The sequence below is a fragment of the Telopea speciosissima genome, chromosome 9 (genome assembly GCF_018873765.1).
Source record: "Telopea speciosissima isolate NSW1024214 ecotype Mountain lineage chromosome 9, Tspe_v1, whole genome shotgun sequence".
In the NCBI taxonomy this organism is placed as follows: domain Eukaryota; kingdom Viridiplantae; phylum Streptophyta; class Magnoliopsida; order Proteales; family Proteaceae; genus Telopea; species Telopea speciosissima.
This window is the reverse complement of record NC_057924.1, coordinates 40,015,737-40,042,133: the sequence shown is the minus strand read 5'-3', so window position 1 is coordinate 40,042,133 and position 26,397 is coordinate 40,015,737. Positions and strand designations below refer to the sequence as shown.

The window sequence follows — 26,397 nt, the reverse complement described above, 5'->3', positions numbered from 1 at the left end:
TGGGAAAGATAAGGTAAAAATTGCTAATGGTTCCTTTTCTTCTATTTCTGGTAAGGGAGATATCCAAGTTGCACCATTTTTACCCTTGAAGTCTGTCTTTCATGTTCCCAACTTTGCCACTAACCTTTTTTCAGTTAGTCAATTGACTAAATCTTTGAACTGCTTTGTCACCTTCTTTCCTACCCATTGTCTCTTTCAGGATTTGGTGACGAGGAGGGTGATTGGCAGTGGTCATGAAGCTAACGGCTTATATGTTTTGGAGACTGGTGTTTCCCCTATTGAGCAAGCTCAGTCCTATGTTTGTGGGCAAGAAGGTGTACGTACTAAGGAGGATATTTTGCTTTGGCATCGTCGTTTGGGGCACCCTTCCTTTTCTATTATGAGGAAATTGTTGCCACATTTATTTACTTCTTTTCCTGTCACTCATGTTTTTCATTGTGAACCTTGTCTATTTGCCAAAAGTTGTAAAACAGTTTATCCATCTACTGGAAATAGATCTACTTCACCTTTTCATCTTATTCATACTGATGTTTGGGGACCTTCCCCTGTTACCTCTTTGCGTGGCTTCCGCTACTTTGTTTATTTCATTGATGACTATTCTCGGGTTACTTGGGTTTACCTTTTGAAACATAAGAGTGATGTCTATGTTGCATTTAAAAATTTTTATGAGTTAGTGTATACCCAATTTCACACTCGGATCCAAATTTTCCGCTCTGACAAAGGTGGGGAGTATATGTATAGTGGTTTGGAAACCTTTTTTCTGACCATGGCATTATTCATCAAGTGGCCTATGTTGATACCCCCACAACAAAATGGGGTGGCTGAAAGGAAAAATCACCATCTCCTTGAAGTGGCTAGATCCCTTTGGTTTACCATACATGTTCCAAAAACCTTTTGGTCTGATGCCCTACTCACTGCTGTCTTTCTTATTAATCACATGCCTTCTAGTGTCTTGAACTTCAAGGTTCCTCTTGATGTTCTACCCTCAATGTCTTCTTCTTTTTCTCTTCCTCCAAGGGTGTTTGGTTGTGTTTGCTATGTACATATTAGCAAATCTGCCCGCACTAAATTGGATCCTAAGGCCATGAAGTACATCTTTCTTGGGTATTCCTCCACCTCCAAAGGGTATAAATGCTATCATCCTCCTACTCGTCGGTGGCTTCTCTCCAAAGATCTCCATTTCTTTGAAACCATACCGTATTTTCAGTCACCTCTTCAGGGGGAGTATTCATCTCTTGGTGGTAGTGTTGAGGGTGAAGAGGTTCCCGAGTTTGTTTCATTTCCTTTCTCCTCTCTTGTCCCTATTTCCCCTTTTCAGATTGACAAAGGAAAGAAAAATTCTGTGGATACTGTTGTTGAGGGGGAGCCTCCTAGTGCACAGGAGAACAGAGAACGGAGGAGCTACTGGTGTATACGAAGGACAAGAGAAATCCTTCTTCATGGCTTCCTATAAAGAAGACCTGCCAAAATCCTTCTTCGTCTCCTCATCCTGAGCTTCCATTCAGCGAGACAGGTATACCTTCCTCTCCTCAGACTTAGATCTTCCTATTGCTTACCGCAAGGGAACTCGGGCATGTACTAATCCCATTGCCAAGTTTGTTTCCTATGATTCTATCTCCCTTACAGGTATAGCCTTTACTGTGGCTATCTCATCCATCTCTATTCCCAAGAATGTAGCAGAGGCTATGGCAGATCCAAAATGGAGAGAAGCAATGAACACAGAAATGCTGGCTCTTGAGAAGAATCACACTTGGGACCTTGTTGAACTCCCTAAAGGGAGAATCCCTGTTGGATGCAGATGGGTATTCACAGTCAAGTTCAAGTCTGATGGTACTGTGGAGAGGAATAAGGCAAGAGTTGTTGCCAAGGGTTATACCCAGGTGTATGGCATTGACTATCAGGAAACCATTGCTCCGGTGGCCAAGCATAACTCCATTCGTGTACTTCTCTCAATGGTTGCAATTCTTGATTGGCCATTGTACCAGCTTGATGTAAAGAATGCATTCTTACATGGTGACCTAGAAGAAGAAGTATATATGTACTCTCCTCCTGGGTTCAAGCATCCTGGTGACAATGGGAAAGTGTGTCGACTTCGGAAGGCTCTCTATGGACTCAAACAGTCTCCCAAGGCTTGGTTTGAGAGGTTTAGACAAGCCCTCCTACAAAATAGGTATACTCAAAGTCAAGCTGATCACACTTTGTTTATACAAAGTAAGGGCAGCACTATTACAGCTCTCATTGTTTATGTTGATGACATTGTGGTCACGGGAAACAGTGAAGCTGAAATCTCAAAACTTAAGCTTTATTTGGCTCGGCAGTTTGAGATCAAAGATCTCGGTCCATTGAAGTATTTTCTGGGGATTGAAGTTTCAAGATCCAAGCAAGGGATCAATGTTTGCCAAAGGAAGTTTGTCCTTGATCTACTTACAGAGACAGGCTACTTAGGATGCAAACCAATCTCCTCCCCTATTGAGCAGAATCACAAACTAGGGGAGGATTGTGCTGAACCTCTTGTGGATGCTGAAAAATACTAGAGATTAGTAGGCAAGCTAATCTATCTCTCCCTCACCAGACCTGGCATAACCTATGTTGTTGGAGTGATGAGTCAGTTTATGCATGCACCTAAGGTGGGACATCTTGATGTGGTTTACAGGATCCTCAGGTATTTGAAGTCATGTCTTGGAAAAGGTCTTCTCTTCTCTAGGAATGGTCACTTGAGAATCGAAGTTTATACAGATGCTGATTGGGCCGGGTCTATTTCTGATAGAAGGTCCACCTCTGGATACTGTACTTTTGTTGAGGGAAACTTAGTCACCTGGAGAAGTAAGAAGCAACCTATGGTAGCAAGGTCAAGTGCTGAAGCAGAGTTTAGAGCCATGGCTCATGGTGTGTGTGAAATCTTGTGGTAGAAGAAACTTGTTCAAGAATTGGGGTTTGAGACAACTGAGCCTATGAGTCTCTACTGCGATAACTAGGCAGCAATAAGTATTGCTCACAATCCGGTTCAACATGACAGAACAAAGCATGTTGAGGTTGACAAACACTTTATCAAGGAGAAGATAGAATCTAAGACTATTTGTACTCCTTTTGTGAAGACAAATGAACAAGTGGCAGACATCTTCACCAAAGGACTTAGCTCTCATCACTTCAGTTTTATGTTAGACAAGCTGGGTATATATGACATATACCACCCAGCTTGAGGAGGAGTGTTAAGAATAGTTGTATCAGGGGTATATATGTACATAACCCCTGTTTTATGTACTTTATGTGTCATTTGTATAAGGCCAAGGGCCTGAGTGTAATTATATATTCTTTTCAATATAAGCATGTTAGTCTCTTGTTTTGAGACATAACACACCAAACCAAAACCGTGGCTGCTCTCTTCAGTTTTCTTCTCTTCTCCTTCTTGCTCTCTAAAAGATAACAATACTAGCCCGTCTTCTTGATAAACAACGTATGATCAGCATTACTTTTTGAATAGTCAATCGACATCAATTCTCTATGGAAACGACCAAACCAAGCTCTTGGGGATTGTTTTAGGCCATATAAAGCTCTCTTCAAACGACACACTTTGCCTTGAGTTTCTGGGACAGTAAAGCCAGGAGGGATATCCATATACACCTCTTCTTTGAGCTCCCTATGGAGAAAGGCATTCTTCACATCAAGTTGTTGGAGGTCCCACCCTTGGTTAACAGCACAAGAAATAATTACCATGACAGTGTTCATCTTAGCTACTGGGCAATTGTTTCCTGATAGTGGATCCCATGAGTCTGAGTAAAACCTCTAGCAACCAGCCTTGCCTGGTATCTTTCCACCATTCCATCAGCCTTCTGCTTATTTGCGAAAACCCACTTGCAGCCTACGGGTTTCTTTCCTAGGGGAAGAGTCACCAAGTCCCAAGTGTCATTTTTTTCCTAGGCCACTCATTTCTTCATTCATTGCTTCTTTCCACCTTGAATTAGCTAGTGCTTCCTGCCAAGTGTTAGGGATGGAAACAAAGGATAAGGAAGAAACAAACGCATAGAAAGATGGAGAAAGGGAGTTATATGAAACAACATTAGAAATGGGATGTTGAGTACAAATTCTACGTGGCTTACGAATAACAATTGGTAAGTCAATACTAGGATCGAAAGAAGACTCACCAGAAGGAACAGGGGTACTAAAAGGACTTGAGACTGGTAATGCCAATTGGTTAGGAGCAGTGGTAGTGGTATTGTCAACTTGCTTTTTTTTATGCCACGTTCCTCTTGTAAATGTCTTCAAAGTAGGCTCACCTTGCTCCCCCTGGTAATGCCAATTGCCACATTTTTTTTAATGTCTCTCTCCATTTTAGTTTGCATTCTCTTTGCATTTTGCATAATTCATCTTGTGTGATAGCTGGAGATGTACTTTGGTTGAGTAAGCTTGTACAAAACGTACATTGCACCTTCACCAATAAGCACATTTGATTTGTTAATATTTTACGTGTGGATAGGAGATTACTAGATGCTGGAGGGTTGTGGTCTGGCTTGTTGCTCTAATATGTACTCCTTTCTATGGTGTAGTGTCTTGACGCCATATTTCAAAGAAGATGTCCTCTATTCTGTGGAGGAACTTAACAAAGAAAATGAGGATGGAATATCAATTTTGTTTTACCTACAGAAGATATATCCTGGTAACTCCTAGGGCACTTCAAATATGATGTGCTCTTCTTTTTCTTGAATTAATGTGGATTCAATCTAGTGATTAATTGTATCAAGTGTTTTCTATGACTGGAAACTAGATGAATGGAGCAATTTTCTGGAACGTCGTAATGATGAGAAGGATGATAATACCAAGGCGGAGTTAACTCGTCAATGGGTATCTTACAGAGGCCAGACACTTTCTAGAACAGGTTTGGGCACCACAGCACTTGTGCAGTCTGTCTTTTCGTATTTTGTTACTTTGACATAACATCATTATACCTTTATCCAGTGAGAGGGATGATGTATTATAGGCAGGCACTTGAACTTCAATGCTTCCTGGACAAGGCAGAAGACCCTGGTAAGTGGCTTTCTGCTACAGATTTGTCTTTTCCTTGCTCCTCTCCCCTGGATCTTCAGTATCTTCACATTTATTTGACCTTCATCTCCTTTTGTAATCATCTTAAATTCTTAATAGCCATTGACTGAATGAATGACCTTGAGCTATAATGTATGCTCCTGCAGCCATTTTTGGTGGTTACAGGACAGTAGACCATAGGGAGCAAACAGCTCTTGCTACCCATTCAGAAGCTGTTGCAGATATGAAGTTTACCTATGTTGTTTCCTGTCAGATCTATGGCCAACAGAAAAAATCCAGTGAAGCTCGTGACCGCAGTTGTTACCAGAACATTTTAAATCTCATGCTACAGTAAGCTATAAATTTTTTTGATAGGATGCTAGTAGTTCTTTTACTCTAGATGCAAATCTATTGATTAATTGTGACTGTCAATCATTCAATCCTATACATATTTACAGGTATCGATCATTGCGTGTTGCTTACATAGATGAGAGAGAGGAGAATGTTAATGGGAAACCTGAAAAGTTTTATTACTCTGTTCTTCTCAAGGGAGGGGATAAATACGATGAGGTATTAATTATTATGATCTATATAAGATGTTTCCTATTACTTCTTCTGGGACACAGAGTTAGATTTCATCAATGGGTTAGAGTTTTCTATATTAACCAAATGCAACGAAAGTAAGGATGGACCAAGGTTTTAAATTTCAATTTTGGTGACCATTTCGACCATGGTTGAAGCTGAAATATAATTCGAAGAAATGGTTGAAACAGCACCGAAATTTGATCCATGGCTGAAAGAGAGAAATGGCCATTTCTGTGCCCAAAAAGTGGAATGTTGGCTTGTAACTTCTGGGAGTGCCCATTTAAGCATGAATACACATTTGAATTCATAGATTGGAAAAAACAACACCCAAAGTGGTAGTTTGGATTTGGAACCTAGGTTGCTAGTGTATACTGTTGCATATTGTATCATTTCCCTTGTATAATTTAGCGAAAAATTTGAATCAAGATGGAAAGATATAGAGACGTATATCTATTGATAATCCCTTTGCAATCATGTCATGGGAACTTAGATGAGTTTGGAGAGGTTTGAATCCTCAATGAATGTAAATTTTCAAAGAAATTTGAATTGTTCTAGCAATTTTGACACATTTCCTTAATTTCGACCCATTTAATTTGAAATTTTTTATTTTAAATAAAGAAATGTGTCATTTTGATTATTTCGACCAAAATTTGACATTTTGATAATTTTGTTTTCGCTCATCGATGACGAAAATATAACACAGTAAGAGTTATATCCACTGTTTAGGTTTTTTAACCATTTCCTGCCACTTCTCTATGCTATTTTACATATCTTCATGAGTTTGCCTTCTGTATTGTTAAAAGTCATGTAATAGGGGTAGTTTAGGAACTAGTTCTATTATTAGTTGCCTTATTATGTAATTCTGTTTTTCTTCTTTATTTCCTTTATACCTCCCTAGGGAGGTGGATGTAATTCTCTATTAGTTATGATTGAATGAATATATGGTGTATGGAGAAGCCTCTCCAACACAATCGATTACAGCCTAATATTCTCATCTCTCTTCTCTCTTCTCTTGCTATCTTCTTCCTCCTCCAACTTCTTTCTTCTCCTTTCCTATTTCCTAAACCTAGAATCTAACTTGGTATCAAAGCAGGCTCAAGGTTTGAGAGTCATGTTCAGTCCCTGTTTTCATTCTTTCTCTTCTCTTTGAAATCCTTTGTGTCTAAGGATTCCAAAGAGGAGATTTCTGTGTACAGCTTTGATTAAAGAATATGGAATAGGCTCATTCTAACCTTTTTTGATGATTGAAGGATCTACTTGAGACCTTTTGAAGCTTCTTTGGAGATTTGGATCTCCCATAGATGCTGCTCCAAGTTCCGCCAGTTTCAGTTTCAGGTTGCAGCTGCTGCCATTCTCAGATTCCTTTTGTGTCTTGGTTTGGCCCACTTGCATCGCCCAAGGACACTTATGAGAGTGGATATGATCTCCCTTGCTGATTGAAGAAGCTATATGAGCAGTTTTGCTCCTTGTGTGGGATCCTCTGTTCTGCCCAGGTAAACCCGAGAGTGTTTACTTCTTTTTTTCTTGCTTCAAGCTGCAGTTTGATGCTCCCTTGGTTAAGGGATGTGTATGCATAGCCTTTGTGAGGCTTTTTTACTTGTTTGAAGTTATTACTACACCTTGCAAGCCTTTGTGAGGCCTCTTCTCAGGGACTGCCTGCTGGACTGCTATTGTTATGCACTAGAAGTGCTTGATTTAAGTCCTCTTAGAAATTCGCTTCTAGGACTGCTTCGGCAGTGTGCTATCCTAGGCTGCTTATTGGACTTCTTGCTTGTTTGGGTTGAGTATGTACTCCCCACTTGCCTTTGGTGATCTTGTTTATTGTTGGTATCCATCATGAATGATTCGGATACATCTGTGCTTGGTACTGCTGATTCACAGCCACCCACTATTGTCCCTCAGTTGGCTTATGAGAGTACTCATCAACAGATTTCTTTTGTGAAGCTTGATGGTACTAATTACCTAGATTGGCCACATTCTGTGAGACTTTCCCTAAGAAGTAAGGGAAAACTTGGATATATCACAGGTTCTATCAAGGCTCCCACAGCTGGTTCACCTACTTTTGATAAATGGGAGATTGAAAATTCTACAGTTATGACATGGTTGATCTTCTCCATGAAACCCGATATTAGGAGAAGGTTTATAAGGAAGGAAACTGCCAAAGCTATTTGGGATAGTGTCTCTGTGGCCTTTGACAGAGTAGGTGACACTGCCAAGGTCTATCAGCTCCATCAAAAAATCCACTCATTGAAATAGGGTGACAGCACTATTTCTAAGTACTATAGTGCATTCCTTAGTCTTGTGGAAGAGTATGATCACTACAGAGACCTTCATTTGACCAACCCAGAGGATGAAGCCAAGGTGTATCTGACTCTTAAAAAAGAGCGTGTCTTCTCTTTGCTTGGTGGTATGAACTCTGACTATGAGCCAGTTAGACTCTAGCTGTTAGGCCGGTCTCCCCTTCCCTCTCTTAGTGAAGTCTGTAGTTACTTACAGAGTAAAGAGACCAGGCGACTTACTATGGCACCACCACCAGCATCATCTGAGAGGTCAGCTCTCAATTCTAGTTCTGTTCGAGACACCCGTGGAGGTGGTAGAGGCCCAAGGCCTAACCGTGAGGAAGCTAGTACTGTGGAGACAGTTGGTGCCAGTGGAGTTGGGCAAGACAGATTTAAATGTGATCATTGTGGACGCACTGGACACACTAAGGATAGGTGTTGGTCTCTCCATGGTCGTCCTCCTGGTATGCGTGGTCGTGGTGGCCGTAGAGGGGGAGCTCGAGCTCATTCCGCAGCGCCAACTGATGCTGATGCCCCACAGGATGACTCAACCTTTATGGATGCAGTGGTTTGCAGGGTTGTGTCACAGTTAAGCACATCTTCTACATCTAGTATAGCTGGATCCTCATCATCCTCAGCTTTGCAGGTCTCCACCTCAGCTTCCACTGCTCCCCAGTCATGAGTCATTGACTCAGGTGCCACGGACAACATGACTGGTATATCTCATTATTATGATTCGTATACCATTTACTCTAGTAAGGACAAGGTTAGGGTAGCTGATGGCTCCCTTTCCTCCATATCTGGTAAGGGTAATATCCCTGTGACATCATCTATTTCCCTCTCTTCTGTTCTTCATTTCCCTAACTTTACACTAAATCTTTTATCTATGAGTCATTTAACTAAATCTCTCAACTGTTGTGTCACTTTTTTTCCTTCTCACTGTCTTTTTCAGGATTTGGTGACAAGGAGGATTATTGGTAGTGGACGTGAGGAGCAAGGCCTCTACTTTTTTTATCCGTTTTTGCCCACAGCTCATTCCTATGTGTGTGGTCGAAATGATAGTAGTTCTGTGGATTTTGTTATGTTATGGCATCGCCGTCTTGGCCATCCATCTTTTGTAGTGATGAGGAAACAATTGCCTCACTTATTTTCATCTATTGCCTGTTCTCATATTTTTTAATGTGAACCATGTATGTTTGCCAAACATTGTCGGTCTTCATATCCTTATCATGGTAATAGAACTGTTGCTCCTTTTCATATTGTGCATACTGTTGTTTGGGGTCCTTCCCCTACTACTTCTTTATTTGGCTTTCGTTACTTTGTGTCCTTTGTTGATGATTTTTTCCGTGCCACATGGACTGTACTTTTGAAGCATAAGAGTGATGTTTGTGATGCCTTTCAAAATTTTTTCCAAATGATCCTTACTCAATTTGAGACCCGCATCAAAATTGTGCGATCTAAGAAAGGGGGAGAGTACATGTTTGGTGGTCTTCAAACCTTCTTTACTGCTCATGGCATTATCCATCAGCTAGCGTGTGTTGACACGCCCCAACAGAATGGGGTTGCTGAGAGGAAAAATCGCCATCTCCGGGAGGTCACCCGTAGCATATTGTCTGGCATGCATGTCCCTAAGACCTTCTGGTCCGCAGGTCTTCTCACTGCCTCCTTTCTCATCAATCGTATGCCTACCAAGCTTCTTAATTTTAAATCTCCCTTGGACATCTTATCTCCCAAGGCCTCTGCTTTTTCTCTTCCACCTAGAGTCTTTGGCTGTGTTTGTTATGTGCATGTTAACAAATCTGCTCGCACTAAACTTGACCCCAAAGCTCTAAAGTGTCTCTTCCTTGGGTACTCCTCTACTACCAAGGGGTACAAGTGTTATCATCCTTCTTCCCGCCGATGTATCATTTCCAAGGATGTTACCTTTCTTGAGTCTATCCCTTTCTTTGTCCCTTCTCAGCATCCTCTTCAGGGGGAGAATTGTTGGAGTGAACAGGCTACTGTCTTTCTTTCTCCTCTACCTACATCCCCTTTTATGCTTGACATTGGGAAACACAAGACTGTAGATGTGGTTGAGGTTGACGATCAACCAGGGGGGAATATAGATTTGGTTGTTGAAAGTGGTTCAGGTAAAGAGAAGGTAGAGAAGGATTACCACCTTACATACAAAAAAGGTGAAAGCTTGCATAATACAAGAAAGATGATCTACCAAGAGTCGTCTTCAGATCCAGATCCACATCTTGAGATTCATCCTCCTCAATCAGGTGACATTTCTTCTCCTCCATCTGATTTAGACCTTCCTATTGCTATTAGGAAAGGGAAAAGAACTTGTACTTAAATGTACTAATCCTATATCCCAGTTTGTTTCCTATGATGCAATTTCTCCTACAGGCCTTGCCTTTATTACTGCTCTCTCTACTGCTTCCATTCCCAAGAATGTCATTGATGCTATGTCTGACCCAAAGTGGAGACAAGCCATGTCTGAGGAGTTGATGGCACTTGAGAAGAATGGTACTTGGCAACTTGTTGACCTCCCCAAGGGACGTGTCCCAGTTGGATGCAGATGGGTCTATACAATCAAGTATAAATCTGATGACAGTATTGAGAGATACAAAGCAAGGTTGATGGCCAAGGGGTACAATCAAGTATATGAAATTGACTACCGGAAGACATTTGCTCCTGTGGCCAAGCATAACTCAATAAGAGTTCTTTTATCCTTGGCTGCCAATAAAGATTGGCCTTTATATCAGTTGGATGTGAAGAATGCCTTCCTTCATGGTGATTTGGAAGAAGAAGTGTACATGCACACTCCACCAGGCTTCAAGATGCCTTCACCTGAAGGGAAAGTGTGCCTCCTTAAGAAAGCCCTATATGGTCTCAAACAGTCACCAAAGGCATGGTTTGAGCGCTTCCGACAGGCTATTCTGAAGAATGGATACTCCCAGAGCCAAGCTGATCATACTCTCTTTACCAAGCAGAGTAATGGTACTATCATAGCCCTCATTGTCTATGTTGATGATATCGTGGTCACAAGAGATGATACAGCTGAGATAGGTAGATTGAAGAGCTACTTGGCACAGCAATTTGAGATCAAAGATCTGGGTCCCTTGAAGTACTTCTTAGGAATAAAAGTATCAAGGACCAAGAAAGGAATCAACATATGTCAGAAGAGGTTTATTCTTTACCTGTTGACAGAGACAGGGATGTTAGGCTGCAAACCAGCAAATTCTCTTATTGAGCAAAATCACAAACTAGGAGAGGACTGTGGTCCCTCTCTTGTTGATGCGGGAAAGTATCAAAGGCTAATGGGGAAGCTTATCTATCTCTCTATGACTCGGCCAGATATCTCATATGCAGTGGGAGTCGTCAGCCAATTCATGCATGCGGGAAAGTATCAAAGGCTGAGGAATTTGAAGTCCTCTCCAGAGAAAGGACTGTTGTATGCAAGGCACAACCACTTGAGAGTGGAAGGTTTCACAGATGCCGATTGGGCTGGTTCCATTACAGACAGGAGATCTACCTCCGGCGATTGTACCTTTGTGAGAGGTAACTTAGTCACATGGAGGAGTAAGAAACAGCATGTTGTGGCCAGATCTAGTGCCGAGGCAGAATTTAGAGCTATGGCACATGGAGTGTGTGAGCTCATCTGGCTGAAAAGACTAGTTCAGGAACTGGGATTTGACACTGAAGGACCCATGAGATTGTTGTAACGCCCCAAAACCCGAACTTTCGGATTTCGAGTCGTTAACTCAAATTAACCTGTTACACCTCAAGGCAACACAATGAACACCTAAGATAAAAAAAAAATTCACTTAGTCATTAAATTTAAAACCAAAATAAATGTCCAAGTCTTTCAAAGGAGAAACATAACCAATGTTCCAAACCAAATAAACCGAATTAGAGTCAAGTTCAACCTAGACTATCCAATTCAAGGAACACAAAATACTACTCTGAAGATAATCACAAATATAAGATTTCTCTTGGGCAGACTCTTCCAATCACTTGCGCTCAACCACATTTCCCCAAGGTTCTCTGGCTACATCTACGTCCTCATCTCAAGCTTGGCCAAAACCCTCATCTGCAAAACATCACATTCTGCCTGAGTTGTGGAACTCAATAGGCTACCTTCTAAAGAAAGAAATGCTTGAGAAGATATAATATCAGTGGTACAAGGACTAACTGAGTAACAAGGTGCAATGTATGCACGTGTAAATTCTTACATCTATAAATTTCCAAAATACGATACTCATTAATTTCATTTCAAAAATCCAAATCAAATGACAACTATACTAAATTCATAGAGACGGGCAAAACTCACCAAAATAACTAGTGGTACAAGTATAGCCCACTAGACTATTTTACTAATACGGCACGAATACAAATGCCGGCCTATTCCCAATCCTTACCCGTCATAAGGTGGGATAGGACTTGCAAAACAATTTAGTTTCAAAAGCAAAGGGCTTTCACCTCCCATACCGTCGTACGGGGTTTCTAGTGAGAAGCAACAAAAGGGACTCTACCGGTAGGACCATAACCATCTTTTGGGGGCAGCCACCCCTAAGGACTGATAAATCAGCCCCACTTTCGGCTCGAATGTATTCTCAAAATATAATAGAGTAAAACCTTGAAAGTTCTTTAGACCAGTCACGTAAGAAAGGACCCCAAAACAGGGTTGAACCATATGTGTACTGGACCGATTCATGAAGTAAACCCAAGCATAATTTTAATGTACATAAAAGCATGTGTACCAAAACAGAATTATAACACCACGTAACATGGCATAGACCAAAAACAGCGTTTAAATACAACTGCAGAATTTTTACTGGATAAAATTCCAAAACAGAATTTAAATCAAAACTGCAGAATTTTGTGAATGAAATCCCAAAACAGAAATTAATCCATACTGCAGAATTTTTTTTTATGAATAGAATTCCATAACAGAAACTAAAGCAGAAATGCAGAATTTTTATAAATAGGATTCCATAACAGAAACTAGAGCAGAAATGCAGAATTTTATAAATAGGATTCCATAACAGAAACTAAAGCAGAAATTAAAACAGAAATGCAGTGTTTTTAAGCAACATAACAGCATATGGAACCAAAACAGTATTTTAAAGCTCATAACAGTATTTGGAACCCAAACAGTATTTTTATTTTTAAAGCGCATGACAGTATTTTTTTTAAAAAAAACAAAAACAGCATAGTAGACTTTAAAACAGAAATTTTTAAAATACATAAGATGAAGTCAAGACAAGGTATAAACAATGTTAAACAATTTCATAGGAATGAAGCTAAATCAGATTTTGTTTTTTTTAAGACACCATAACCAATAGCATTGGGCAGATTTGTATATAGCTCTAACCCATTATAACCCTTAGCCTATGAATTCCAAATCCAAACGAAATCAAGACAAGAACCTTAGTCTATCCAAATCTGAGTTTCTTTTCAGACCATAACAAAGATTAGGATAGGAAGCCTACCTCAAGCAAGGCCAACGTCCTCCTTCTTCTCTTCAGCAGCTTTCCTCTTAGCCTTCCTCCGATCCTTTTCCAATCTCCTTAGCCCTCTCTTGTTCTTGAAGTCTTCAGGCCAAGATGGAATCACTCCAAAAGGTTTATTCTCCTCTATATAAAAATCCAAAACTCAATCAGAAATAGGGAAGGAAAATCAGGCACGATTCCTCCCCCTTCCCCTCTTTCCTTTTTTTTTTCTTTCCTTTTCTTTTCTTTCCCCTTTTTTTTTTTCCTTTTCTTTTTGTTCTCCACGGTCTCTTGATGGATCAGCCAGCAACCCATTTGACTCTCGGGTCAAACCCAAAATTTGGGTCGCTACAATTGTACTGTGACAACAAGGCTACCATCAGTATCGCTCAGAACCCCATTCAATGTGACCGGACTAAGCACATTGAGGTTGATAAGCATTTCATTAAGGAGAAGATAGACTCTGGCTGTATTTGTACTCCTTTTGTGAAGACTGGTGATCAGCTGGCAGACATCTTCACCAAAGCTCTTGGCTGTCCTCAGTTTAGCTCTTTCCTAAGCAAGCTGGGAATGCATGATATATATTCTCCAGCTTGAGGGGGAGTGTTAGAAGTCATGTAATAGGGGTAGTTTAGAAACTAGTTCTATTACTAGTTGCCTTATTATGTAATTCTGTTTTTCTTCTTTATTTCTCTTATATCTCCCTAGGGAGGTGCTTGTAATTCTCTATTAATTATGATTGAACGAATATATGGTGTATGGAGAATCCTCTCCAACACAATCGATTACAGCCTAATATTCTCTTCTCTCTTCTCTCTTCTCTCTTCTCTTGCTATCTTCGTCCTCTAACTTCTTTCTTTTCCCTTCCTATTTCCTAAACCTAGAATCTAACTTGTATTCCCCATCAATTTTCTGATAATCCATTTTTTATTTCCTACAGAGTTTTGGTGACCTTTTTCTTAAAAAAATAGTATTTAGTCTTCAGCTATAATTTGTTGATAATTATCCCTTAATATCTTGAATTTTTAGATGTTTTCAATCTGCCTTTTGACCTATAAATCTCACAGCAGCAGTGATTTTTTCTCCTTTGTTTGTGGGGTAGGGGAGTTGCCCTAGTCTTTTTCCCTCCCCTCCAATTCTATCTCAATTCCTTTTTTTCTTTTTTCTTTTATTTATTGTTTTTCCTTTTTAATACAACAAAATAAACCACAGATTCTTGTGATTACTCTCAAAGTCAGAAATGTTGTCTTCTTTCCTTTTTTGGATAAATAATGGAAAAACTTTTATTGCAAATGAAAGGAGATACAAAAATAGAAATATTGTACTGCCCTCAAAAGGGACTACACCCTACTACCCTAGTCTATTTTCTAAAAACATTGACTAGAAATACTGAACTATTAACTTTATTTTCAAGGGTAAAATGGTCTAGCTGCAAAAGTATAAAATTAGACTAAAAAAGGGCGTACCCAGTGCATGAGGTTCCCGCCATTTCGGGGTCTGGGGAGGGTCATAATGTACACAGCCTTACCCTTGCTTTGCACTTTTGCAGAGAGACTATTTACAAAAATATAAAATTAGACTGAAAGAAGTAAAAACGGATTAGTGCTCTAGTCACATGAGGATTTCTTTGTTATCGGAAAAGTAAATCCAAAAGCTTCTAATGGACATGAGTTCATCCTGGTTGCTATAGACTATTTCACAAAATGGGTGGAAGCTTAGTCTTATGCAGTCTTGACAGCTGCCAAAGTGGCAAAGTTCATAAAGGAAAATATCATCTGCAAATATGGTGTGCCTCATGAGTTGATCTCAAACCAAGGAATGCATTTTCAAGGAAAAGCGGAAGAAATCTGCGACAAGTTCAGTATAAAAAGGCATAGGTCTACATCATATAGACTTTAGACTAATGGTGCAGTGGAGGCAGCCAACAAGAATATAAAAGTCATATTGCAAAAAATGGCTGACACACACAGGGATTGGGCTAATAAGCTTCCCCTGGCATTGTGGACTTACCGAACGTCCATTCGTACAGGTACTCTGGTGTATGGAGTAGAGGTTGTTTTGCCCGTGGAAATACAAGTACTCTCTCTCCGGATATTGTTTGACAATCAACTCTCTGAAGGAGAATGGATGAGGGCCAGATATAAAGAACTGAATCTCTTAAATGAGAAGAGAATGAAGGCTATGGATAATCTTAAGAAATATCAGTAAAGGATGGCTAAAGCATTCAATAAAGGTGTACGTCCTCGAGATATCAATGTAGGAGTTCTGGTGTTGAGGGAACAAAGAGCTCCGATACACGATCCAAGAGGAAAGTTCCGACCCAATTGGAGTGGTCCCTATAGGATGAAGATAGTCTTACCAAGCAATGCAGTGCGTCTCACAGACCTAGACGAAGAAGACCTTTGGGGATTGGTCAATATGGATCACTTGAAGAAATATTTCATCTAAATTATGGATCAACTTGAACTACGTTCGACCTGATTCCTTTCCAGGGATACGTAGGTAACTTGGTTTGTCCAAGTGCGGTCTCAAAATATATATATATATATATCAGGAGGGCACATTGTGATAGTCCGTTTCATGCCTCTGCCAATTGGCATTCCTTCGACAAAGGAAAATTCCGCCAATTGGCCTTCAAAATTCCCCTGTCATGTTGACCTAGGGTTTGTCTAGAAATAATAAGAGTTGGCTATTAACTAAGGAATCACTTTTGTCTACAACACTAACAGGAATCCTTGATGCAGATATTATGCGTGAGCCAAAGAAAGAAGGATTGGATGAGCAATAGCGCCAATGGACTCTTCGTATGCATATGGATGGCCCTACATTATTAGAAGATGTCAAGCTACCAATATTGGGAAGAATCAAATGCTTTAAACTCCATTATGACTTACTTCAAAAAGCATTCCAATATTGGGATCCTCAGTTACATGTTTTCCAGTTTGGAAAAGTCAAGATAGCCCCGACCATTGAAGAATTCCGAGCTTGCATGTTATTACAAGGGAAATAAAGAAGAAAAAACATAATTACATAATAAGGCAATTAGTAATGAGACTAGTTCCTAAACTACCCCTATTACATAACTTCTAACACTCCCCCTCAAGCTAGAGAATATATATCATGCATTCCCAGCTTGCTTAGGAAAGAACTAAACTGAGGAGAGCCAAGAGCCTTGGTGAAGATATCTGCCAACTGATCACCAGTCTTCACAAAAGGAGTACAAATACAGCCAGAGTCTAGCTTCTCCTTGATGAAATGCCTATCAAGCTCAATGTGCTTAGTCCGGTCATGTTGAACAGGGTTGTGAGCAATACTGATGGCAGCCTTGTTGTCACAGTACAATCTCATGGGTCCTTCAGTGTCGAATCCCAGTTCCTAAACAAGTCTTTTTAGCCAGATGAGCTCACACACTCCATGTGCCATAGGTTTAAATTCTTCCTCGGCACTAGATCTAACCACAACATGTTGTTTCTTACTCCTCCAGGTGACTAAGTTACCTCCCACAAAGGTACAATAGCGAGGTAGATCTCGCGAACCAGGTAGATCTCTTACTCCTCAGTACTAAGTTACCTCCATGGAACTAGATCTCCAATGGAACCAGCCAATCGGCATCTATAAAACCTTCCACTCTCAAGTGGTTGTGCCTTGCATACAACAGTCCTTTCCCTGGAGAGGACTTCAAATACCTTAGAATGCGATACACAGCATCCAAATGGCCACTCTTGGGAGCATGCATGAATTGGCTGAAACCTCCCACTGCATAAGAGATATCTGGCCGAGTCATAGAGAGATAGATAAGCTTCCCCACTAGCCTTTGATACTTCCCCGCATCAACAAGAGAAGGACCACAGTCCTCTCCTAGTTTATGATTCTGCTCAATAGGAGAGTTTACTAGTTTACAGCCTAACATCCCTGTCTTTGTCAACAAGTCAAGGAGAAACCTCCTCTGACATATGTTGATTCCTTTCTTGGTCCTTGATACTTCTATTCCTAAGAAGTACTTCAAGGGACCCAGATCTTTGATCTCAAATTGCTGTGCCAAGTAGCTCTTCAATTTATCTATCTAAGTTGTATCATCTCCTGTGACCACGATATCGTCAACATAGACAATGAGAGCTGTGATAGTACCATTACTTCGCTTGGTAAAGAGAGTGTGATTAGCTTGGCCCTAGGAATATCCATTCTTCAGAATAGCTTGTCGGAAGCGCTCAAACCATGCCTTTGCTGACTGTTTGAGACCATATAGGGCTTTCTTAAGGAGGCACACTTTCCCTTCAGCTGAAGGCATCTTGAAGCCTGGTGGAGTGTGCATGTACACTTCTTCTTCCAAATCACCATGAAGGAAGGCATTCTTCACATCCAACTGATATAAAGGCCAATCTTTATTGGCAGCCAAGGATAAAAGAACTCTTATTGAGTTATGCTTGGCCACAGGAGCAAATGTCTTCCGGTAGTCAATTTCATATACTTGATTGTACCCCTTGGCCACCAACCTTGCTTTGTATCTCTTAATACTGCCATCAGATTTATACTTGATTGTATAGACCCATCTGCGTCCAACTGGGACACGTCCCTTGGGTAGGTCAACAAGTTGCCAAGTACCATTCTTCTCAAGTGCCATCATCTCCTCAGACATGGCTTGTCTCCACTTTGGGTCAAATATAGCATCAATGGCATTCTTGGGAATGGAAACAGTAGAGAGAGCAGTAATAAAGGCAAGGCCTGTGGGAGAAATTACATCATAGGAAACAAACTGGGATATAGGATTAGTACAAGTTCTTTTCCCTTTCCTAATAGCAATAAGAAGGTCCAAATCAGATGGAGGAGAAGAAATGTCACTTGATCGAGAAGAATGAATCTCAGGATGTGGATCTGGATTTGAAGAGGACTATTGGTAGGTCTTCTTTCTTGTATTATGCAAGCCTTCACCTTTTTTGTATGTAATGTGATAATCCTTCGCCTTACCAGGACCACTTTCGACAACCAAATCTGTATTCCCCCCTGGTGGTTGGTCATCAACCTCAACCACATCTACAGTCCTGTGTTTCCCAATGTTAAGCATAAAAGGAGATGTAGGTAGAGGAGAAAGAAAGAAATCATCAGTAGCCTGTTCACTCCCACAATTCTCCCCCTGAAGAGGATGCTGAGAAGGGACAAAGAAAAGGACTGACTCAAGAAAGGTAACATCTTTGGAAATGATACATCGGCGGGAAGAAGGATGATAACACTTGTACCCCTTGGTAGTAGAAGAGTACCTAAGGAAGAGACACTTTAGAGCTTTACGGTCAAGTTTAGTATGGGCAGATTTGTTAACATGCACATAACAAACACAGCCAAAGACTCTAGGAGGAAGAGAAAAAGCAGAGGCCTTGGGAGATAAGATGTCCAGGGGAGATTTGAAATTAAGAAGCTTGGTAAGCATACGATTGATGAGAAAGGAGGCAGTGAGAAGAGCTGTGTACAAAAAGGTCTTGGGGACGTGCATGCCAAACAATAGACTACGGGTGACCTCCAATAGATTGCGATTTTTCCTCTCAGCAACCCCATTTTGTTGGGGTGTGTCAACACACGCTAGCTGATGGATAATGCCATGAGTAGTAAAGAAGGTTTGAAGGCCACCAAACATGTACTCTCCCCCTTTATCAGATCGCACAATTTTGATGCGGGTCTCAAATTGAGTAACGATCATTTGGTAAAAATTCTGAAAGGCATCACAAACATCACTCTTATGCTTCAAAAGTACAGTCCATGTGGCACGGGAAAAATCATCAATAAATGACACAAAGTAATGAAAGCCGAATAAAGAAGTAGTAGGGGAAAGACCCCAAACATCAGTATGCACAATATGAAAAGGAGCAACAGTTCTATTACCATGATAAGGATATGAAGACCGACAATGTTTGGCAAACATACATGGTTCACATTGAAAAACATGAGAAGAGGCAATGGAAGAAAATAAGTGAGGCAATTGTTTCCTCATTACAACAAAAGATGGAGCTGTGGGCAAAAACGGATCAAAAAAGTAGAGGTCTTGCTCCTCACATCCACTACCAATAATCCTCTTCGTCACCAAATCCTGAAAAAGACAGTGAGAAGGAAAAAATGTGACACAACAGTTGAGAGATTTAGCCAGATGACTCACAGATAAAAGATTCAGTGTAAGGTTAAGGACATGAAGAACAGAAGAGAGGGAAATAGATGATGTCAAAGGGATATTACCCTTACCAGATATGGAGGAAAGGGAGCCATCAGCTACCCTAACCTTGTCCTTACCAGAGCAAATGGTATAGGAATCATAATAATGAGACGTACCAGTCATGTGGTCTATGGCACCCGAGTCAATGACGCAAGACTAGGTGGCAGTAGAAGCTGAGGTGGAGACCTGCAAAGCTGAGGATGATGAGGATCCAGCCATACTAGATGTAGAAGATGTGCTCAACTGTGACACAACCCTACGAACCATTGCATCCATGAAGGTGGAGTCATCCTGAAGGGCATCAGCATCAGTCGCCGCCGCGGAATGAGCCCGAGCTCCCCCTCTATGGCCACCACGACCACGCATACCAGGAGGACGACCATGGAGAGACCAACAACTATCCTTGGTGTGTCCAGTGCGTCCACAATGATCACATTTAAATCTGTCTCACCCATCTCCACTGGCACCAACAGTCTCCACCATACTGGCTTCCTCACGGTTAGGCCCTGGGCCTCTACCACCTCCACGAGTGTCTCGATTTGAACTAGAATTGAGGGCTCACCTCTCAGATGATGCTGGTGGTGGTGCCATAGTAAGCCGCCTGGTCTCTTCACTCTATAAGTAACTACAGACTTCACTAAGAGTGGGAAGGGGAGACCGGCCTAACAGCTGGAGTCTAACTGGCTCATAGTCAGGGTTCAAACCACCAAGTAAAGAGAAGACACGCTCCTTTTCAAGAGTCAGATACACTGTTGCTTCATCCTCTGGATTGGTCAAATGAAGGTCCTTGTAGTGATCATACTCCTCCACAAGATTAAGGAATGCACTGTAGTACTCAGAAATAGTGTTGTCACCTTGTTTCAATGAGTGAATTTTTTGATGGAGCTAATAGACTTTGGCAGTGTCACCTACTCTGTCAAAGGCCACAGAGATACAATCCCAAATAGCTTTGGCTGTTTCCTTCCTTATAAACCTTCTCCCAATCTTGGGCTTCATGGAGAAGATCAACCATGTCATAACTGTAGAATTTTCAGTCTCCCATTTATCAAAAGTAGGTGAACCAGCTGTGGGAGCCTTGATAGCACCTGTGATATATCCAAGTTTTCCCTTACTCCTAAGAGAAAATCTCACAGAATGTGACCAATCTAGGTAATTAGTACCATCAAGCTTCACAAAAGAAATCTGTTGGTAAGTACTCTCATAAGCCAACTGAGGGACAACAGTAGGAGGCTGTGAATCAGCAGTACCAAGCACAGATGCATCTGAAGCAATCATGATGGAAGGGATTTGACAATAAACAAGAACACCAAAGACAAATGGGGAGTATACACTCAACCCAAACAAGCAAAAAGTCCAATAAGCAGCCTAGGATAGCACACTGCCGAAGCAGTCCTAGCAGCAAATCTCTAAGAGGACTTAAATCAAGCACTTCTAGTGCATTCCAACATCAGTCCAGCAAGCAGTCCCTTATAATACTGTACCACAAAACTTGCAAAGAGTAGTATCAACTCCAAACAAGAGGAAAGGCCTCACAAAGGCTGTGCATACACATCCCTCAACCAAGAGAGCATCAAACTGTAGCTCAAAGCAAGAAAAAAGTGTAAACACTCTCGGGTTTACCTGGGCAGAACAGAGGATCCCACACAAGAAGCAAGTCTGCTCATATGGCTTCTTCAATCAGCAAGGAAGATCATAGCCGTCCTCATAAGTGTCCTAGGGCGATGCAAATGAGCCTGACCAAGACACAAAAGCAATCCGAGAATAGCAGCAGCTGCAACCTGAACCTGAACCTGGCGGAACTTGTAGCCGCAGCTGTGTGAGATCTAAACCTTCAAGAGAGCTTCAAAACAGCTCAGGTATATCCTTCGATCATCAAAAGAGGCTAGAATGAGCTTATTCCATACTCTTTAAGCAAAGCTGTACACAGGAATCTCCTCTTTGGAATCCTTAGACACAAAGGATTTCAAAGAGAAGAGAAAGAATGAAAATAGGGACTGAACACGACTCTCAAACCTTGAGCCTGCTCTGATACCAAGTTAGATTTTAGGTTAAGGAGGTCAGAAGAGAGAAGGAAGAAGTTGGAGGAAGAAGATAGCAAGAGAAGAGAGAGAAGAGAGAAGAGAATATTTGGGTTGTAATCAATTGTGTTGGAGAGGCTTCTCCATACACCTATATTAATTCAATCATAACAAATAGGAAATTACATCCACCTCCCTAGGGAGGTACAAGGGAAATAAAGAAGAAAAAACATAATTACATAATAAGGCAACTAGTAATGGGACTAGTTCCTAAACTACCCCTATTACATGACTTTTAACATGATCCTCACTCTTCTCACTGAGAAGCAACATACCGGATCCTATGGTACCTGAAGTCCTCTCTTGGTAAAGGAGTTCTATATTCCTCACATATTCATCTCCAAGTGGAAGCTTATACTGATGCAGATTGGGCAAGCAGCCCTGATGATAGAAGGTCCAGTTCTGGATATTGCACCTATGTTGGAGGTAACTTAACTACTTGGAGAAGCAAGAAGCAGGCAATGGTGGCTCGGTCAAGTGTAGAAGCTGAGTTTAGAGCCATGGCACAAGGCATCTGCGAACTTCTATGGCCCAAGGGGCTTCTTCAAGATCTTGGAATGTCAGTTGATCTTCCCATGAGACTCTATTGCGACAGCAAATCTGCAATCAGCATTGCCCATAATCCAGTCCAACATGTCCAGACCAAACATGTTTAGATTGATCGGCACTATATTAAGGAGAAGTTGGAGCAAGGAGTCATTTGTATTCCGTTTGTTCAGTTTGGTTATCAAGTGGCTGATATTCTTACTAAGGGAATTGGTAGTAAATTATTTTTGTTCTATTGTTAGCAAGTTGGCCATGTTTAACATGTATGCACCAACTTGAGGGAGAGTGTTGTAACATGGGTTCAAGGGTAAAATGGTCATAGGGGTAATATTGTCCTTGAACCTATTCCAGAACATTCTTTATCTTATTATAAATAAAGGACGGTTGTAGTCACTCTGACTTGAGCCATTATTCAAGGATTTCAACAAAGAGGTTTAGACAGGCCATTTTGAAGAATGGGTATTCCCAGAGTCAAGCTGACCACACTTTATTTACCCGGCGAGGTAATGGTACCATCACAGCCCTTATTGTCTATGTTAATGACATTGTAGTGACTGGAGAAGACACGGCTGAGTTAGCTAGGCTGAAGACTTACTTGGCTCAACAGTTTGAGATTAATGATTTGGGTCCCTTAAAAGTATTTCTTGGGGATTGAAGTGTCAAGGTCTAAGAAGGGAATAAATATATGTTAAAGGACGTTTGTCCTGGACTTGTTGAAAGAAATAGGGATGTTGGGTTGCAAACCAATAAATTCTCCTATTGATTAGAATTATAAGCTAGGAGAAGATTGTGGACCTTCCCTTGTTGATGCAGGGAAATACCAGAGGCTTGTAGGGAATTGATTTATCTCTCTTTGACTCGCCCAGATATCACCTATGCAGTTGGGGTGGTGAGTCAGTTTATGCATGGCCCTAAGAGCGGGCACTTAGATATTGTGTATCGTATCCATAAGTACTTGAAGTCTACCCCAGGAAAAGGACTTTTATATGCCAGGCACAACCATCTGAGAATAGAGGGCTACATTGATGCAAATTGTGCTGGTTCAATTTCTGATAGACGGTCTACATCAGGATATTGTAGATTTGTGGGAGGTAACCTAGTCACATGGAGAAGCAAAAAACAACCTGTTGTGGCCCGATCTAGTGCAAAGGCAGAGTTTAGGGCTATGGCTCATGGAGTGTATGAACTCCAATGGTTGAGACGGCAAGTCCAAGAGTTGGGATTTGATACCTATGAGACTTTATTATGATAACAAGGCTGCCATAACTATTGCACACAACCCTGTACAACATGACAGAACAAAACACATTGAGGTGGACCGACATTTCATCAAGGAGAAGATTGACTCTGGCTACATCTGTACTCCTTTTGTTAAGACAGATGATCAATGGGCTGACATCTTTACCAAGGAGCTCATCCCTAATCAGTTTAGTGCCCTTTTATACAAGCTGGGAATGTATGACATTTATTCTCCAGCTTGAGGGGGAGTGTTAGGGTTTGTAATAAAGGTAGTTTGGGCACTAGTTAGTATCTTATTGTCCTATGTTGTAATTTACTTTTTCACCTCTTACCTCCCTAGATAGGTATATATAATTCTTACTTCATGTTAGTAAATCAAATAGGGGAGAGGAATCTTCTCTCCCTAACTTTTGGTTGCATATCTTCTCTCTTCTTCTTCTCTCTTCTTCTCCTCTCTTCCCTCCTCATCTTCTCTTCTACTCTTCTCACTTCCTACCTTCTTTGCTCTCTTGAATTGATCCTTATACCATTTCCAAGTGTAAAGGCCCATTAGGTTGAAGAGGGTAAAATTGGAATAAAATTACATTAAGGGTATTATGGGGTTTTAGAAAATTTTAAATGCCATGTCATCACATAATGGCGTTTCTTAACGATTAGGGTACAGTTGATAGAATCTTTCAAAAGTAGGGGAGGGCATTATCATTATTCAAAACCCGATGGAGGGGTTTGATATTATGGATACCTTGAGGGGAGGGGGATGATATTTACTCTAGATTTTATCTACAAGAATAATCCTATTTAGTGCAATTATCCTTCAAATTTTAGTATGGTGACACTAACCAATAGGATAATAGAGATTGGAATCTTTTATTTTAATAACAAGGTAGTCCATAATAAGAATCCCTAATTATAGTAACTTCTATTTTCTAATTTGAACCAAAGATGGTCTCTACTTTCTATTTTCGTTGATCAAAGATTGACCAAATCAAACCACCAAGCTACCAAAATCTTGTAAGGCTAGTAAGCCTTGGAAAAAAAAACAATTAAATTCTGGAAATTTATCTTTTACAATCCCTCACAAAAGTAACTTTTATTTTCTAGTTTGAACCAAAGAAGGTCTCTACTTCCTATTTTCGTTGATCAAAGATTGACCAAATCAAACCACCAAGCTACCAAAATCTTGTAAGGCTAGTAAGCAATGGAAAAGAAAAACAGTTAAATTCTGGAAATTTATCTTTTACAATCCCTCACAAAAGCCTCCAACAAGTTTTGATCACTTGAACTCCGACTCTTGCACTAAAGGCTCAAACCACTAGACTAAACTACAAGTTATGCTATAAACAGATAAAATCAAATATTTATCCCAATTAGGCCCTAATTACATATTAGGCAAAAAATAATAACATAATTCAAATAAAAGGCACATTAGGGCTGACTACTTACCAAGCTTATGTAAGTGTAACTCCCAACCAGCCCAAACTTCTCACAGTCCAACTTGTCCTAACCCTGAAACAGGTGAAAAGACAAAAATACCCTTAGGCAAAATTTAGGGTTTTATAGTATATGAATGTAAATGGAGAAATTTGAAACAAATTTGGTGCAGATATAGGCATATCCTACTTTGAATCTCGTGTAACATGAATCCAATTAAATATCCATTGGAGAGCTAAAATCAATAATGGAATATGTGTATGATGGGACATCGGATAACTGAATAATTTCTGACATCTAATATCAGATAATTCAAAATACAAACTCCTTATGTGAAATAGGACTGAATTCAAAAATATTCCTTGGCGCAACAGTGAAGTTGCCCAATTGCAGCCATTAGGTTGCGGGTTCCAAAACATGGAAACAACCTCTCCGTGAAGTAGGGGTAAGGCTGCATACATTTGCCCCTCCCAGACCCTGCAGTTGTGGGAGCCTCGTGCATTGGGACATTCTTTTTACTCTGAATACAACCAAAAAATAAAAGGGATACTGAATGTATAGACTCTTCAGTGAGTCTATTCCCCCACAGAATATTTTGGGCCCAATAGCTTCTTTTTGGGGTTGGATGAAGCGATAGTTACTACTACGAACTTTCGAAAGAGCCAAAACATAATTAATTGAATAAGAAAGACCATATGCTTCGTTCGATTCTCAAATGCAGAACAGTATTAAACAGGGGTAGATCCTAGGGGCAAGGAGGTTGCCATTTGGAAATTTCATCCCAAAGGTCTGAATACAATTTATATATGTTGCATTTTGTATTGCTCCCCCCCCCCCCCCCCAAATAACCAATACATACATATATTGTGGTTAAGAATTTGATATTTGTTCTATGATACAACACCATATCTTTTTTTTCTAACCTGATTCCTTAAATATGGATTTGCTTCTTTCTTAGGAAATTTACCGCATCAAGCTCCCTGGTCCTCCAACAGATATTGGTGAAGGGAAGCCTGAAAATCAAAATCATGCCATAATTTTCACTCGTGGAGAAGCACTTCAGACCATAGACTTTTAGAAGATATTCCAGCCCTAATTTGCTAGTCAAGTCTGCCCAGGTTTTGAAGATCTAATTTTCAAGTTCTTGAAGGTTTATTTGGGAGCTGCATTCATCTGTCAAGCTGGATGCTGCTGCAACTTTGTTTCTTCTCGTTTTGTTCAAGTTGGTATTAGTGCCTTGTATGCGCCAACTTGAGGGGGAGTGTTAGCATTATTATGGAGTTTTTTTAAAATTTTTTTTATTATTTCAAGCGGGATCCTCCCTCTTTACTTGTATGTATAATCCAGATTGAGGGGGAGTGTTGGAATATGTAATCAAGAATACCGTGGGGGTATTCTGGTCCTTTTGGGGTAGATTTATTCTTATGATATTATGATTAAGTTGCTGCTTTTATAGAGTCAGCTAGTTAGGGGTAATTATGTCTATTTCAGTCCCTTTGTAACGTTCCCCTCTATTTATAATAGAGGGGCTTACCTATCAATGA

The 26,397-nt window shown here is 40.5% G+C and overlaps 1 protein-coding gene across 1 annotated transcript in view; it reads left to right on the top strand.

The window, feature by feature from the left end:
• Positions 1-25,931, top strand: part of LOC122638882 (callose synthase 7-like) — a 115,160-nt gene extending 89,229 nt beyond the window's left edge. Inside the window, exons 27-32 of the mRNA XM_043831734.1 lie at positions 4,545-4,654; positions 4,763-4,873; positions 4,954-5,022; positions 5,187-5,370; positions 5,478-5,589; positions 25,812-25,931. Coding sequence (XP_043687669.1) covers positions 4,545-4,654; positions 4,763-4,873; positions 4,954-5,022; positions 5,187-5,370; positions 5,478-5,589; positions 25,812-25,931 — 706 coding nt within the window. The remainder of the gene's footprint in view (positions 1-4,544; positions 4,655-4,762; positions 4,874-4,953; positions 5,023-5,186; positions 5,371-5,477; positions 5,590-25,811) is intronic.
• Positions 25,932-26,397: the final 466 nt, after the last annotated feature.